At 39.1% G+C, this 16,522-nt stretch overlaps 2 protein-coding genes across 7 annotated transcripts in view; one reads left to right on the top strand and one right to left on the bottom strand.

Annotated features, from left to right (window-relative positions):
• The window catches only part of LRRC28 (leucine rich repeat containing 28), a 160,541-nt gene extending 148,526 nt beyond the window's left edge, over positions 1-12,015 (bottom strand). For 3 of the 4 annotated variants that reach the window (XM_034667928.1, XM_034667931.1, XM_034667930.1), the window contains exons 1-2: positions 11,908-12,015; positions 7,737-7,964 (exon numbers count right to left, since the gene is read on the bottom strand). In XM_034667928.1, coding sequence (XP_034523819.1) covers positions 7,737-7,904 — 168 coding nt within the window. In that variant the 5' untranslated portion in view covers positions 7,905-7,964; positions 11,908-12,015. The remainder of the gene's footprint in view (positions 1-7,736; positions 7,965-11,907) is intronic. The other variant, XM_034667929.1, reaches the window with a different exon arrangement.
• Positions 12,016-14,199: 2,184 nt separating this feature from the next.
• TTC23 (tetratricopeptide repeat domain 23) overlaps positions 14,200-16,522 on the top strand; it is a 90,045-nt gene continuing 87,722 nt past the window's right edge. For all 3 annotated transcript variants that reach the window (XM_034667926.1, XM_019803430.1, XM_034667927.1), the window contains exon 1: positions 14,200-14,402. The gene's annotated coding sequence lies outside the window, so the exon portion shown is untranslated. The remainder of the gene's footprint in view (positions 14,403-16,522) is intronic.

The raw sequence follows: 16,522 nt of genomic DNA, 5'->3' as shown, positions 1-16,522 counted from the left end.
AGGAGAGAGAGAGGAAAAGAGGGAAAGAAGGAAGGAAGGAAAGAAAAGAAAGAAAGAAAAAGAAAGAAAGAAAGAAAGAAAGAAAGAAAGAAAGAAAGAAAGAAAGAAAAAGAAAGAAGAAAGAAAAAACTAAGATGCTTTTAAATAGAACTAGCTCAAGGACAGAGAAATTACAATGATTATGGAGGCCCTGCACCCCAGCAGTGGTTGAGGCTGGAAGGGTCCAACAAATTACAGAAAAACAAGGAGGCCCTTAAGTTGGAATTCAAAGTGAACCAAACAAAAACAAAACTTAATTCTCTCTCCCAAATTTTTCTGCCACACTTGATGGCAGGATGCTCTTTTACCATCTCCTTACTGTTTTCCCTTCAAGATGTTCTGATGTTCATTTAATCCAGATCCTACTCTTACCAAATTCCAACAGGGTGGAGGGCACGGCTATGTAACTTTCCCAGACATCGACCCCTTTCACCCTCAACCCAGCCACCAGCTGCAGGAGCCACCAATGTCAATATAACATGAGGGAAGGCATCACCATTGTTGTAAATCAAAATATCTAGACTCACTGATTAATACAACTTGAGAGCTGGCTAAGATCTTAGTGGTACTATACTCCAACAATCTCATTTTTAGGGTTTTTAAGATTTTATTCATTTGGGGGGGAGGGAGTACAAGAGCGGGAGGGGGAGGGGCAGAGGGAAAGGGAACACAGACTCACCTCTGAGCAGGGTAAGCTCGATCCCAGGGTCCTGGGATCACGACCTGAGGTGAAGGCAGATGCTCGACCGAGTGAGCCACCCAGGCACCCCCAATAATCTCATTTTAATTGATTTTTAATTGTAAAAATAAGTATTTAGTGAAAAAAATTAAACCCAAACTTAATAGAACCTTTCCTTTTTACTCTACATACTTAAGTAAGGCTCTTTCTCTTCCAGCTCCTACTCCCACTCTCTTGCCTGCCCCCCATGCACAGCTACAATCACTATTAAGTTTGATCTATGCCCTTTCTAATGCCTTAGTTTATTGCCTATAAAGTAGGGATAATAACAGTGCCTACTTCACAGCATTGTCTTGAGGATTAATTAACTTAATACATGTAAATTACTTAAGACAGTGCCTGGAACTTACTAAAGACTCAAATGATATTAGATCATTTTATTGGATTTTAACCAATCCCATATTGATGAACATTTAGGTTTTCACAATTTTTCATTCTATCCAATGCTGTGATGAACATTCTGGTTCACTTGACGTTTGTTCCATTGTGTAAATTCTTAGAAGTGAAAAATGCTGATTCAAATGCATACTTATGCAAAATGCTGTCAGATGTGGTCAAACCACCCACCAAAAATATTCAGCCAATTCCACTCCATCTGATAGTGTGTGAGAACACCTTCTTAGTATTTTCAACACTAGATGCTAGTTTTTCCCATCTAAAGGGAAAGGATGATTAATGTTTTACCTTTTATTGGAAATTAAACATCTTTTTGTGCTTTGACTATCTGTATTCTTTTATGATTTGCATGTTTATATTTTATAGGGAAGGTCAAGAATGTCTTCTCCTGGGTCAACAGGAAAGGAAACCCTTCTGAGCCTTATATCCATCCCAATTCAGGAATATGAACAGACCTCTTCTTCCCTTCAATCCCAGCAGGATATCACTTTTAAGTTAAATTCTCTCTTGTTGCATAGATTAATTGATTAATCAAGATCCATCTGCTTTTATTGCTCAGACTTAAGCCAAACTCCCCTCTTTCATTAAAATTTAGATGTCTCTTTCTTGTCCATTCATATTTATAAATAAAACTGGCAACTGGTGAGAGTTCCATTAGTATTTGGGTAGGTTACCCTTTCATGTCCCCACGAAAACCTCCCGCCTGCTATTCTCATTAAGAGAAGTTGGCAAATCCATTAAGTGATTTTTGCTTCCACACTGAGATTTCTTTTTTTCCCCCTCAAGTCTCTTGTGGCCTCTTATTTTATAAATGGAAAAAACTGAAGTCTGAAGAGGTGAAGCACGTAGAATCCGGGGGTCTGTTATCTCCTAATGTTAGGTTTTGCTACCAAACACTGAAACACCCCCTTCTTGGACTGCAGTCCTCAAATGTTTCCACTGCTAATTCCTTCCCTTCATGAACTTCCAGGTTAGGAGTCAGAGCTGGTGGTTGCTGCTTCCAAGCTATATTTCAACAATTAGAAAGACTCCAGCTTCTTCTGGTGGGGGAACTGATGAGGGGACAGGGGTAGGCTTCACCTCCGCCTCCTCCATCCTGCACACTCATACCCGGCCTTCACCTGAAACTTCTCCACAACTGAAGTCTCTCTCCACAACCACATGTCCCATCCCCCCAGATGGCTTACTCAGCCATGCCCAATAAAATTCTTCAACGTCAGTGGGTCCTTTGGCCCCTCTCCATTCTCCCTGTTCATCCACGCCTCCTTTCTTTCTTTGCCTCCAATCCAGCTCACACTCCATATCCCATCCTCCACGTCCCTAAACACTCCTGCCAAATTCCTAAACCTCCTTAGTCCCTCTGTGCTCGTGTTGTATCCACCTGGAAAAAACCTAAGCCTACAGGAATGCAACAGTCCACCTGGTTCATACCTCAGACAGTTGGGTACTGCAGGAGAAAATCCCCTAAATAAGCAGATGGTTCCACCCATAAGCCTAGCAACCGACAGCTTGCTGACTAATGGCAACAATCCTACCACCTTTCTTTAGCCAAACTGCCATGTGATTCTTCACAACAATCATTTCAAACCTGCATTCTCTACAAATCTTCAGTCCCCAAGCGTATGGCCTTGCCGGGCAGAATGTAGAATTCTCATGTCAGCTGTGCTGAGTTAGTGGCTTTCTAATCCACTCTGTGGTTTCCGAGACAATCCACACAGCTCCTTGGAAGGGAAGGAGGTATGGACTGAGCAAGACTCTCGCCTATCCTGTCCCCTAAATAAGAATAATTTCAGTTCTATTTTATTTTGTCAACTTTCTGAATAAACGGTTCTGCTAAAAGGAGTCTGAAAACATTTACTAGATCAACACATCCCACCCACGTCAGGGTTGGTGTAGAGAGCACCAATATACAAAGCAAAGAGAAAGAGAGCTGCTCTGGCTAAAGTGGAGACACCCTACTGCTCCATCTCCCCATTATTCTCCACCTCAGCCCTATTCAGGAACCCTCAGGATCTGAAGAACACATTAAAAAAAAAAAAACAAAAAAACCCCACTGCTCTACGCAAAACGGGGGCCTGTACTTGTCCCCTGAACTTTCTGCCACTGAATCTTAGTTCATACTTTCCCTTCAGCTTGGGATGTCAACAAATGAAAATTCCATCAGAATTCCATAAGAATTTGTTCCAAGTCAGTGCCTTGAAGAGTACTGGATACACAGTAAATACTCAATAAATACATGTTGAATAGGTACTTTTCCTCCTAAAATCCTGCCAGTGTCATTCCTCAGTGTCAATGCAAACAGCACCTTCTTCAAAAAATCTTCTACAATCCTGCTACATAGAATCAGATCATGTGTTCTATAAACCTTGGGCAGTACGCTAGACCTAGGGATACAGAATTTAAGACAGAATCCCTGACCTCAAAGGCTCTCAGTCTGGAACTCTTATACCTGTATTAATAGTCCTTATCTTAATCTACTTTATATTCATTTATTTATTCATTCAACAACTATGTGAATACCTATCACCTGACAAACACAGAACCTATATCTCCTATTCTAATTATCTTCTAACTTCCACAAAGGTGAGACTTCACAATTCTTAAACTGCATTTAAAATAATTATAGACAAATTCTTTAAAAACACTTTCTAAGATAAATGTTAGGAAACAAAATCACGTTTCCTAACTACTACTTAATCACCTATCAGTAACATAACTAAATTTCTATGTAAGTTGACTCATGTTAAAAAAGTTTTAAGGGGCGCCTGAGTGGCTCAGTCAGTTAAGCAGATGCCTGGGTCTCAGGGTCCTGGGATCGAGCCCCGCATCAGGCTCCCTGCTCAGTGGGGAGTCTGCTTCTCCCTCTGCCCCTCACCCTGCTCTCAAGCTCTCTCTCACTCTCTCTCAAATAAATAAAATCTTTTTAAAAAAGTTTTAAGATTTCTCAGTTATACAAATAAATGGTAATATTACATAATGAAATACAGTTGACCTTTGAATTAACACAGATTTGTAATACATGGGTCCACTAATAACATGGATGTTTTCCATACAGTGTAATTGCAACTGTATTTTTTCTTATGATTTTTTTAAGATTATTTATTTATTTAATTAATTTACTTATTTGAGACAGAGAGAGTGCATGAGAGCACATGGGGTAGAGGGGAGGAGCAGAGGGAGAGAATCTCAAGCAGACTCCCTGCTGAGCATGGAGCCCACATGGGTCTTGATCCCATGACACTGAGATCTTGACCTGAGTTGAATTCAAGAATCAGATGCTCAACTCACTGAGCCATCCAGGTGCCCCTTTAATAACATTTTCTTTTCTCTAGCTTACTTTATTGTAAGTATACAGTATAATACATATAACAAGCAAACTATGTGTTAACTGTTTATGTTATCAGGAAGGCTCCTGGTCAACAGGCTATTAGTAGTTAAGTTTTGGGGGAGTCAAAAGTTATACGTGGATTTTCGACTGAGGAGGGGGTTGGCACCCCTAACCTGGCCTGTTCAAGGGTCAATTATACTGATAAAAAGTACTTTAAAATGGGGTGCCTGGGTGGCACAGTTGGTTAAGCATCTGACTCATGGTTTCAGCTCGACCTGTGGTCTCAGGGTCATGGGATCAAGCCCTGCATCTCGCTCACGCTCAGCCTACTTCAGATTTTTTCTCCCTCTCTACCCTTCCCACGTGTGCTCGGTCTCTCTAAAATAAATAAATCTTTTTTTTTTAAGTACTTTAAAATGTAAAATGTGCCTACCATTGATCCATTAATTCTACTTTTAAGACTTGATCCTATACACAAACACACATGCACATATAAGGATGTATACGTATCTCCCGGCCTTGAGGTTAGTGGAATGAGAATACCACGAAGTAAAAAGAGAAATCCGCAAAGAAATACGTGTAGTATGATTCTATTTTGCTGCTTAAAGGGGGGGATAAAGTACATAATTACATAAATCCAAGCAAAGCAGAAGGACACAACCAAACTACTAACATTGGTTACTCCACAGTATAAAACTGGATGAAGAGACAACTACTTTCTGTATCTTCCTCTATGTTCACTGATACTATGTATCATTTTTTTATTTAAAATATGAGAAGTTTGGTCTTTTAAAAGTATAAAAAAGGCTTTTGTTGTGTTTTAGTTTTAACACAGCATTCCCCAAATTCAGAGTATTTAACATACAATCATCATGCAAAATATAATGTGCCACACCAAGCACCTGATGAGGGAAAGGAAGAAGGGCAGAGGCGGTGCATTAGTGACTTCTCTTTTCACAGAAAGCCTTCATAGAGTGAGGGGGTGGGGACAGAAAGGAGGGGGAATGTTGAGGAGAAAGGATTTAAACACAATAAAACAATGTTAATAAATAAATAATAAAACAATGTGAAAATGGAAATTATTGCCAGATTCCCAAGCTTTCTTAAAAAAAAAAAGGCCTATTAACCCATAATGGTGTTAAGATACCATCTGTGTCCAATAACATGTTTTGTTTTGTTTTTCCTTTGGACAGTATCATCGTTGTAAGTCAAATTCCACAAACCAAATCTTCTTTAGGAAATACACTTTATCAATAACACCAGCAAACATTCTAAAAGCCTGAAGTCACAAGTTTAGAGCCCTCTAGGATAAGGATTACTTCATCCACTTTCGAAACCTGTGTGGTAAGCCATTCCTAGACTATACTGGGTATCAGTACCGTCAGGGAATGGGATGGCCCCTACAATTCCTACCACCCTGATATCTGTATAGCACTCTACAATTTAAAAGCTCTTTGATACACATGAATTAAATGTTCCAGCTCATTAAAAGGCATTCAAATAAAACACATACACCTATCATTGTAAACATATGCAACAATTTAATCTTTGATGAACAAAAGGCGGCAAACCGTGAACTTGAAACGTATGCTTATTTATAAGCCATGAATATTGGTTACAACTGTAGAGCAGATACCTAAATATTTTCATAAATTGAAAATGCAGCTGAGAAACTGCCACAAAACCAAAAGCTCACTGTAACCTTCATAAACGAAGGTCGATTTCTTTCAATAAACTCTACTCCAGTGGACTTTGACTAAGAGTTAAGAAGTAATCCACTCACAACTTTTCCTTTGTACATCAATAACAAACATGGGAAAATCTTGGCTATAATCCTTGACAAATTATTTACGCTTCTTCCTCAAAGGGGGGAAAAAACACTTGATAAATATTGTTCCACCTCATGCAATGACGATTTTGCAAAAAGGATTACTATAATTGTGTTATTAAAGTTTGATTAAGATAATTAAAATTTTAAAACTGAAAAATCTACTTTAAAAAAAACCTAACTAGACACTCAACATAATATATAAGCCAAAATGCCAAACACTAAAAATTAAAGACGTATTTCCATTTACTGTCAGATACAGCAAAGTTAAACAAATTTTATGTTTTCTACTCACTGGAGGTATTTTAGACAGATTAAACAAAACTTTTCCATGAAAACACTCCATTTAAATGAAGCCAGTAAGGCATACTTTCAGATATTTAGGATGGTCCAATATAGAGAAGGGAATGAAAAACAGGTCTGTTCACAAAGAAACAAGACATCATAAAGTGAGTAAGAATAAGAATTCAAGTGTAAGACTCAAACGAGGTTAAGTGATAACCAGAAAAGGCCACATAAAGCACATATATTGAAAACAGAGACCAAATTTTACAATAAGAATGGGAATAAGTAACCAGAGTAACACATTCTCTTGAAAAAATTTTTAAAGTTTTTTTTAATCTGATACGTAATATAACTTAATCTGACATGTAATAAAATATATAAATATATATGTAATATATGTGTGCTATATATATGTAATAAGATATATAATAAAGGCCTATATGTAATAAAAAAAACTAAGGTTATATAAGAACTGCTTATTCTTATAACACGAAGAGTGAATTAAATGTTGCTTCTGTGGCAAAAATGTTTTCAACAAACCGGATGATAGTCCAATCCGGCATCATTTGATTTCCACAGCGCAATCACAAAGGGTTTTTGGTTTGGGAGGATGTTTTTGTTATGTTTTTTTTCCCCAAAAGAAAGGCTACAGCAAGCTTCCCAAATGCCTATCTTAATATTTTAATCTTCAGATCATCTTTTTAAATGCCTCTAACTCAAGGTCATTCATCTTTGTTGGCCTTTCTCTTCTTTACTTTTTAAACTGGTCCATTGGATATGGTAACATTCCAAAAATCATCTAGGAAGCTTATCACATGAAGAAAGCAGAGACAGATGCACGGGCTAAGGGAAGTGGGGTTTTGGAACGGAGACTAATTCTATGAGCAGAACATTTAGCCACTATTTTGCTTTCCTATACAACTCTTCCTGCAACCCATACTGAAGAGACTTGGATAATGAATCCTCAGCTAATGAGAACCCCCTGTATTTGCATTTTTATTACCTGTTTATATAACAAGAGGGGTGTACATCTTGGTCTGAATATCTTAGGATATGTAAGCTATATCTTGGTTAGGCCCACATTATAAATGATTTTTTTCAAATGCAATATAATACTGTACCAAGGTTGTAAGGGAGTTCCTTTTCATATAGAGCCTCTCCAAGTACTGCAGTCCCTCATCTTTCAGTAACTCCAATGGAAAATGGTGCAGATTCCTATAATTTAAGAACAAATTCTTGTGCTTTTCCAGCCTTGCCACAGAGATCGTCTTACAGAGTTCAGATGCCATGACTGAACATATCCCATCAGGCACGCTGCAGCACTACATCTTGTCAAAATTGGTCCATTTCTAAAAAGAACAAGAAAATTGAGTAATTATGATACTGCTCACAAGCACTGCCAAATAAACCAGTTAGCACATACAGCTACTTGCAGACACTAAAAAGAGAATTACACGTTCAATCCCTGTATTTTTCTTTCCTAACAACTACATCTGTCACACATATTTAGATTAAAATGAGCAACTATTTATTAAAAATGCCCTCACTATTTAAGCTTACTTAGCACTTAGCAGCAACAGTCCAAACTGAAAAAAAAAGCTCTTGAACTTGAGACAGGAATGCCTAACAGGACAGAGACCAGTTTTATAACCTGCAATCAAAGAAAGCTGAAAAATGCAAACCCATTTCCTTCTTGAACTACCTTATTTGATGTTTAGCTTGAGGTATTTCAAAAATATTGATAAACATATAAAATATGTCTAGATCACTGACAGCGTCATTTTCTTCATTTCTTACTATCTATAGAATATTGTCCTATATTGTAATTTTCTCTTATCTTTTTATATTTTTCTTTCTTCTTAGCTTTGTAGATTATCAGAAGTAGTAAAAAAGCATGTCCAGGAATATACAGTTTTATTATTTCTATGAAAGAAGAAATACTGACCAGGAAATAAGTCTGTATTATTTTATTACAAACTTTCCGGGCCTCAGTTGCCTAACATAAAAAAAAATGGAGACAGCAATTTATTGGTAAAGGCCAGAACCCAGAACAGATTAAATTCCCTTCTAGCTCTGAAAGGGACAGGATAGGAAGAGAAATAACATTTGTCATCTTATCAACTAGGCACAAAGCAGAAACAAACTTCATTCACAATCACTTAACATAAGAAGAAACAAACTCAGAGCTTCAATAACTTGTCCAAGGTCAAACAGCTCATAAGAGGTAAAAGCGTGAGACTATGGACTCTGAGAAATTAACTGAAGGCTTCAGAGGGGACGGGGTGGGGGAATGGGATAGGCTGGTGATGGGTAGTAAGGAGGGCACGTATTGCATGGTGCACTGGGTGTTATACGCAACTAATGAATCATCGAACTTTACATCAAAAACCAGGGATGTACCATATGGTGACTAACATAATATAATAAAAAATATTATTATAATAAAAAATATATATAAAAAATATTTTTAAAAAAAGAGAGAGAGATAAAAGCAAGGATTTTTTCCCCCTTGGGGTAGAGAAGAGGCTGTCCAGTGGATTTTAAAGCCTGGGTTCTTTACATACACAGACTCACAGGACTCCACAGGATACTTAGGAAATGTGAAAACACTAAAAAAGTTGAGCTTTGTTCAAAGATTCTACTCTCATTTTCCCAGGCATCCGTTCTCAAACTCCCCAACAGAAAGTACCTTTCCAAGAAAATTTTTTTTCTTAAGAAAAACTATTTTCACTGGGAATTAACACCAAGTTAGTGCAAAATGTAGTAACAAGCTTTTGATAAGCAGTTTTGACAACTTTTTTTGGTTATTTTCTATTATTCTCAAACTCAACTCCTAGCTAGTAAGAAAGCACTTGCCATTTTATCTAAAAGAGACGACATGGAATGGTCAATAATATCCCCAATGCAACATGAGAATTCAAAACCTTCCCATACTGATTCTGCCTATACACCTACCTGTTTTTATGAGACATATGTGCCTTTGAACAACATAATCTTTCTACATCTTAATTCTCTCACCTGGAAAGCAAGGGGGAACTAAACTAGAAATAACATTGATGATTCTGTATGGAAAGAGAAGTTTCCTGGGTTACAATTCACTGAAGTGAATTGTTCAAATTGCTTCAAAACTTAAAGCAGGTCAGAAGTCTCACAAGTGCCTCAAACTTAACACATTTTGATTTGCATCACCCACCCAAATTCTCCCCAGTGTTTCTCATCTCAATTAATGGCACACACGTCTATCCACCTAGCTGCATAAGCCAGAGAGCTGGAAGTCATGAATGATTCCATCCTGTCATTCACCTGCCCCCTCCAATTTATCTTAAAGCTGGTGGTTTCCATCTCCGATCCACACCTCTCCACCAGCCAAAACCAAAAGCCACTGTCATCTCCTGCCTGGCCATCTGTATGACTGGTCTCCCTTTGTCCACCCTAGTCACTAAACATGTTAAATCACTTAGCAGGGAGGCTTTAAAATGTAAATGTAAATGTAAATCCCACGTAAATGTAAAATGTAAATCCCATACCTCTCTTGGGTAAACTCACTCCCTAGCGCACACGTATCAACTAAATACAGCCTTCAAAAGCTTTTTTTAGAAAATCACTCTTATCAGGCACTGAGGGCTCCTCACAATCTGGCCCGATGCGCCTCTCCAGCCTTATCGGGCAGCACCCTCCCTGACTTCTCAACAAGCTCCTGGGCTTTTCTAGTCCTTTTTTTTTTTTTTTCCCAGTCTCTTTCAAGAGCCAAACTCTTCACCCCACTTGCTGCTCTCCTTTTAGCCTGGAAAGCACTGTCCAGTCAACTTTGAGTTTCAAAATAAAAATCACTTCCCTATCCAAAACTATTCTCCTGTTATTCTTTCAGAGAAACCCATTTCTTCTATGTGTAGGACTCCTCCCATCCTGCAATCTAAGTATTTATTGGTGTACTTGTCTATTGTCAATCTAGCCAAGAGACTGTAAGTTCCTGAGGGCAGAGATCTTCCTTTCTTCACTCCTGTGTGCGTGCCTGTGCAGAATACCTAACACAAAGCAGGCCCTCAAACAGCTGATGAGTGGGATGGAAGCAGGACATGGAAATACTGCAAGGTAGATATTTTTCACTCTGTAATCTATGGTCATCTGGTAGATACCATATCCCAAGTGCTTGCTGTATGCCATAAAGATCCCTAATCCGTACAACTCTGCATTGCGATAGACATTATTTAGCTGGTTTTATAGATAAGGAAGCAGTTTCTCAGAGTGTAACTTGCCAGAATTCTAACCCAGGTGGACCAACTCCAAAGCTGGTGCCCTGCCTTACAATATAGACTTTCAGGCACTTCAATGGGGCCTGTGTTTCACCCGTATCATTTAAGCGGTAGGCAAGCTTATACAAATATAAGACTACAAAGCAAAACTAAATCCAAAATCCACATTCATTGATGGAAGATCCAGGAAGAGAATTTGGTGTAATCTAATTGTTTTCCTACTGAATCCTGAGGGCGGGGAATGGGCTGCCTCCAAAACATCATTACACCCTGTTAAAATGCATCAGGCCACAAAGGCAGTTTGGGAGATAAAATCTACACAAATGAAATCTGAAAGCTGCCAATAACAAACAATGCTAATGGTTTTCCAAAACACATTCATTGGCAATATACAGCCTTTACCAGGATGGGTAATTTTCTTACACAAACTCCCTTCACTACCTCTTATCTACAGTTAAATGCTATACTTAATAATATTAACTGAATATATTCAACTCCACCTCCGCAAGTTTTCTGACATGTAAACACCAAGCCACACTTTATTCTTGTTTCAAACAAATAAACCCTCCCACCTTAAGAAAATTCCACACATTTTAAGCAGATGTGTGTAAAAGGAAAGAAGACCCTCAAACTGACTTCCGTTTTTAATTCTGTAAAATACCCACTCCAATTTCCTAATATTGGAGATTAGAGAATTAGAAATTGTATATTAAAAACATTTGTAAAAGGTTGTTTTCTCAGTCGTAGGCAAAACACCTGCCGCTTCGCCCGAGTTAACCAAACACTAAGGTCGTTACTGTTTGGAAGCAGCGAGCCCAGTCGCAGGGATTTCACAGACCCGGTATCGGGATTCTCCGGCCACGAAGGGCGGGGAGGGCCCGGCAGCTATGGCGACCCGAGGCCGGGACGGGCCCGCTCGGGCCAGGGACCACTCGCCGCTGCTCGGACGCTTCTGCCGGACCCGGCACGCTGGCCGGGAGTCTGGCCAGGAGGCCCTTAGCCACGCGAGCCACCCGACGCGACAGGCAGCCGCACTCACCTCGGCGCCGGCAGAGCCAGCGCTCCGAGCGCAGGCGGCGCTGGACAGCAAGCCGAGGGTCCGCGGGAGGGGCGGGGTGTCGGGGGGCGGGGCGAGGAGCGAACGCCGAGGGGCGGGGCGGGACGGGGCGGAACCCGCACAACAGAGAGTGGGGGAAGAGGGAGCTGTGGAGAGAAAGACGGAGCATCGCGATAATTTCTCCCTGTTCTCGCGGTTTCAAAACTGCATGGGCGAGAAGTTCGTTTGCTCAGTGATGTGCCTATTGGCCAAGAGCGCAGCTTCAGACTGGCCCCGCCCACCGTTCAATATTGGCTTCCGGCTCCAGATGGAGTTTTGTTGTGTTGAGATCTTTTTTTTGCTCTGGTCTTTGAGGGGGTAGTTTAACCGCTGCAGCCTCAGGATTTGCCAATAACCGATGTATTCTTTCATTCATACATTCGTTCAGGCACTCCCGCTCTCATTCTTTGTATACATTGGGGAGTTACCGCAACAATAATAACACCCGAGTGCTTACTGTGTATCAGGCAGCGTTCTAAGAGCTCTGCACAATCTCACTAAACCCTCACGGCAATCTCGTGACATGTGTACTATTATTATACTCGCTTAACGAATGAAAAACTGAGGTTCGGTGGGTTTATGTAATACGGCCAAGGTTAATCGAGTGGTGACCTAAGCATGGGATTCAAGGGCTCACTGTGAGCGCTGACAACCTTGTTCCGAAGATGAGGCGGGTAATCTAGTCTCTACTCTTGAAATACCTGAGGTCTATTGTGAGAAACGATCGCTAAAAAGGACAATAACAGCTTAGTAAATTAAATATTATCGCAGTTCCTAGCATGACTGAGTAGGCCGTCAATAAATATTTCTTCAAGACGAAAATTCCTATGTCAGTGGAAAGAGACATCAAAGGAAAGGAAGAGAGCTTTATGCTGGTAAAAGAATGCCAAATATTGTTAGGGAAAATTTTAAAAACAATTTTATTTTTTAAATATTTTGTTTGTTCATATGGCAACTTTCTGAAATGAAGAGTTTTTAAAACTTCCTCTCATGAAACTGCTGTCTTTCATTGTTCTTAAAGCTTACTGTTGATTAATCTATTAGCGATTCATTGTCAAGCAACCTTGACTATATAACTAGTTTCGTGCTGGTTTAATTACTGTTAGAGATGAATAATCTAAAAAGCAGAGTTATACTAAATAAGAATAACACCTACTCCAAAACAAGATACAAGTTATAATGAAATACTCATTTCCTATTTATTAAACCTGGTCTTCAGAAGTTACTTAAGTATTGGCATGGGGAATGTCATATAATTTTTTTTTAAGATTTTATTTATTTATTTATTTGACAGAGATAGAGACAGCCAGCGAGAGAGGGAACACAAGCAGGGGGAGTGGGAGAGGAAGAAGCAGGCTCATAGCGGAGGAGCTTGATGTGGGGCTCGATCCCAGAACGCCGGGATCACGCCCTGAGCCGAAGGCAGACGCTCAACCGCTATGCCACCCAGGCGCCCCGTCATATAATTTTTTTAAAGATTTTATTTATTTATTTGACAGAGATAGAGACAGCCAGCGAGAGCAGGAACACAAACGGGGAGTGGGAGAGGAAGAAGCAGGCTCATAGCAGAGGAGTCTGAAGGGGGGGGGGGGATGTCATATAATTCTAAGTACCTTGATACACATTTCTAAATACCTAAGAATTTGTAGTACTTAAGAACTCTTTGCCAGGCTTACAATGAGGAAATCTACAGCTTGTGTAAAAACTAAAATAGGGTGTTAAGGATCAACCCAAATAAATAAGTCTTGCTCCTAATATTGGAAAGTGACCCCCAAAATCATTAACAACAGAACAAAATTTTTAAAGCAATCAGTGTTAGGCACGTAGTTTTCATTTCTTAAAAAAACGAAATATTTTAACGCACTAATTTAACATCCGATGTTTGATCATAAAAAATGAATCATCTCACACTAACTTCTACGCCCCTGAAATTGACACAAAAATAGCCAAGTGATTCTCTGTGTCAGAATGGCCATTTGATGTGTGTCGATTTTCACATCTTGAGTCAGTCAAAACACTCACTCAAAATTCTTTAAGCTAACGATTTTGCAATCTTTGACAAACTTTAACGTCAACAGGCAGCGATACCGCTTTAAGAAAATTCCAAGAAAAAAACAACAACCCCTTTTTAAAATTCCCACCTCTGGCTCCCCAGGATTGGGTTGCAAACTTCGACAAAATACTATTCTCCACTCCCTATTGGTGCATGCTCTATCATTCATTCTTCGCCTGGAGTTCTGTGAGGTACGAGGTTGCTTTACGGGAAAAGGCTGCAATAATTTAATCTGGAACTGCCCTGCTTTAGACTTTTTCATGGTTATTAATTTGTACAAAGAATCACAAACTGATACAGCGGGAACCAAGCTGGCAAATCAGGCTGCTGAGACAACTGTGTAATTCGCTGGGAAAAGAAACGGAGACCCTCTCCTGCGTACGGGGTAAATTGACAAAGGATTTTACGACACAGATTTTAGTTAAAACTTTTCCGGTTTTTCGATAGTTTTAAAGGAATAAGCGTCAAAGGAGAATTTAACTTACAGGCACAACCTAGGAAGGGCAGGAAGAGGAATTTTCAGGAAGTGTTTTTAGGGTGAGGTTGGAAAAATGTTACTTACAAATAATCAGTGGATTTTTGAATGGTAAAGGGAACAAGGTGATAGGAGTAATTTTAGATTATCACATACCCTAAAAAGTTGTGGTGGTTTGTTGTTGCTTTAATACGGATTTAAAGGGACACTTAGTGATATTACGGTAACTTTTAAGTGAAATGGGTTTTTTTGTATGTTATACCTAACATAATAGATAATTTGTCTATCAAAAGATATAAGAGAAAATTAGAATCCGCTTTGGATCCAAATTTTGTGTATATTTGTAGATTAGGAAATTCAGAGACAAATCTGCTAATGACCAAGGAAAACATAATACTGTTGTATGAAGCAGAATCAGTAGGTAATTAACATAAGGATAAATTCTCAAAAAGAAACCCAGCATTTATATTTTCAAAATGACATTTTCATTAAAACTAAAACATGAAAGTTCAGGAAAATATTGATAAACAAAATAACATATTTGAAATAGCAACATAATTTTTTTTTTTAGGGCTTGGCCCAATATATAATTCCAAAATACAGCATCTTAAAGATTCTTCATGTATTAAGTCAACTAATATACTTAGTGGCACATCTATATCTCTACAGGGCATAACTTATAGTAGGTATGCAATAAATATTTCTTGAATGGCTTCTGTTATATGGAGATATAAAATAATAAAATTAAGCCCCTCAAGAAGCTCATACTCTAGCTGGGGAAATGAGGCTCAAAACATTTAAGTCAAAACTTCTGGACAGTTCTTGATGCATAGATGCCTATTGTAGACCATCGGTGCTTCAAGAGCGTAGAGCTGTGTGAGCTGAAATACTCAGGGGGAGCTTCCCAATGAGCTTACGACCCAATTCAGTCCTGAGCAAGAGGCAAAATTTCAGTAGATCAAAAACAAAGGGAGGGGGCATCCCAGGTAGTGGATGAGTTTTAGCAAATGTGCGCAAGCATAAAGAGTAATTGGCTCGGACAGCAGCACAGGGTTCGTTTGGGGACTTTGATTTTGTTTTGTTTTTGTTTTAAAGCAAAAAAGGATGTAAGAAGTTGCATGAAGAGTCAAAATTGCCAGAATTAAGGGGTTTGGTCCTGGGTTTTCAGTAGGAGTGAGACCTAATGAAAGTAGTAATGGGAAAAGATTAAACTGATAATGTAAATTAAGGTGGTTCCAAGAACAGAGACTGGAAATTAAAGGATTAAATACTGTTAATAATGGAGTACAGATTGGTCGCAGCCTCGTAAGAGATTTTATCGAAGTAACTTCACTTTCCCATGGTGGACTAACAAATCTTAAGGCATTGCCTTTGTATTCTTCTAAAGTATTGAACTTATTTTTTTTTGTTTAGTGGTACAAATACAAATTTTACTAGGTGTGGTGGTAGTGCTGGTGCAATTAACACAGTAAACATGATTGTTACTCACCCTGAATCAGTTCTTGCTCCTTTTGCCTCAGGATTTAAGTGTGTTTCTTGGTTCTATTTAACTGAATTGAAGGAATTTCAACAACAACAACAACAAAAAGCAAAAAACAACAACAACAACAACAAAACCTTACGATTGAAGAACACCATGGAAGGATGGGAGGTGTTCTTACTTGGACTGTAGGCTTTCGCTTGACCTGTTTCTCTGAGATGAAACTAAATTGCATACACTCTGAGTTGCCACCATGTACCAGAAACTTCCTCAGTGTTGGGCAAGCAAAAGTGAATCAAGGATTAGCTCCCCCGCTAAAAAGCAGAGTGCTTCAGAGACGCCAAGCAGGGTGTTTGTCTCCTGCCTCAAAACTTGCTTCAAAGGATCCTAAGTTGCTGATCAGTGGTTCTTACTTAGGTAGACAGAGAAGGAGGAATCTCTGGTTCTGGCAAAGAACTTTGAGACAAGGTCCCCTGCTGCAGATGACTGATGTGGTGGGCTGCAACGCTCATCAAATCTACTTGAGTATCTCTTTACTCCCTGTATATCC

The sequence above is a fragment of the Ailuropoda melanoleuca genome, chromosome 9, assembly GCF_002007445.2.
Source record: "Ailuropoda melanoleuca isolate Jingjing chromosome 9, ASM200744v2, whole genome shotgun sequence".
Lineage (NCBI taxonomy): Eukaryota > Metazoa > Chordata > Mammalia > Carnivora > Ursidae > Ailuropoda > Ailuropoda melanoleuca.
The sequence above is the reverse complement of the archived record's forward strand: the minus strand, read 5'-3'. Positions and strand labels throughout refer to the sequence as shown.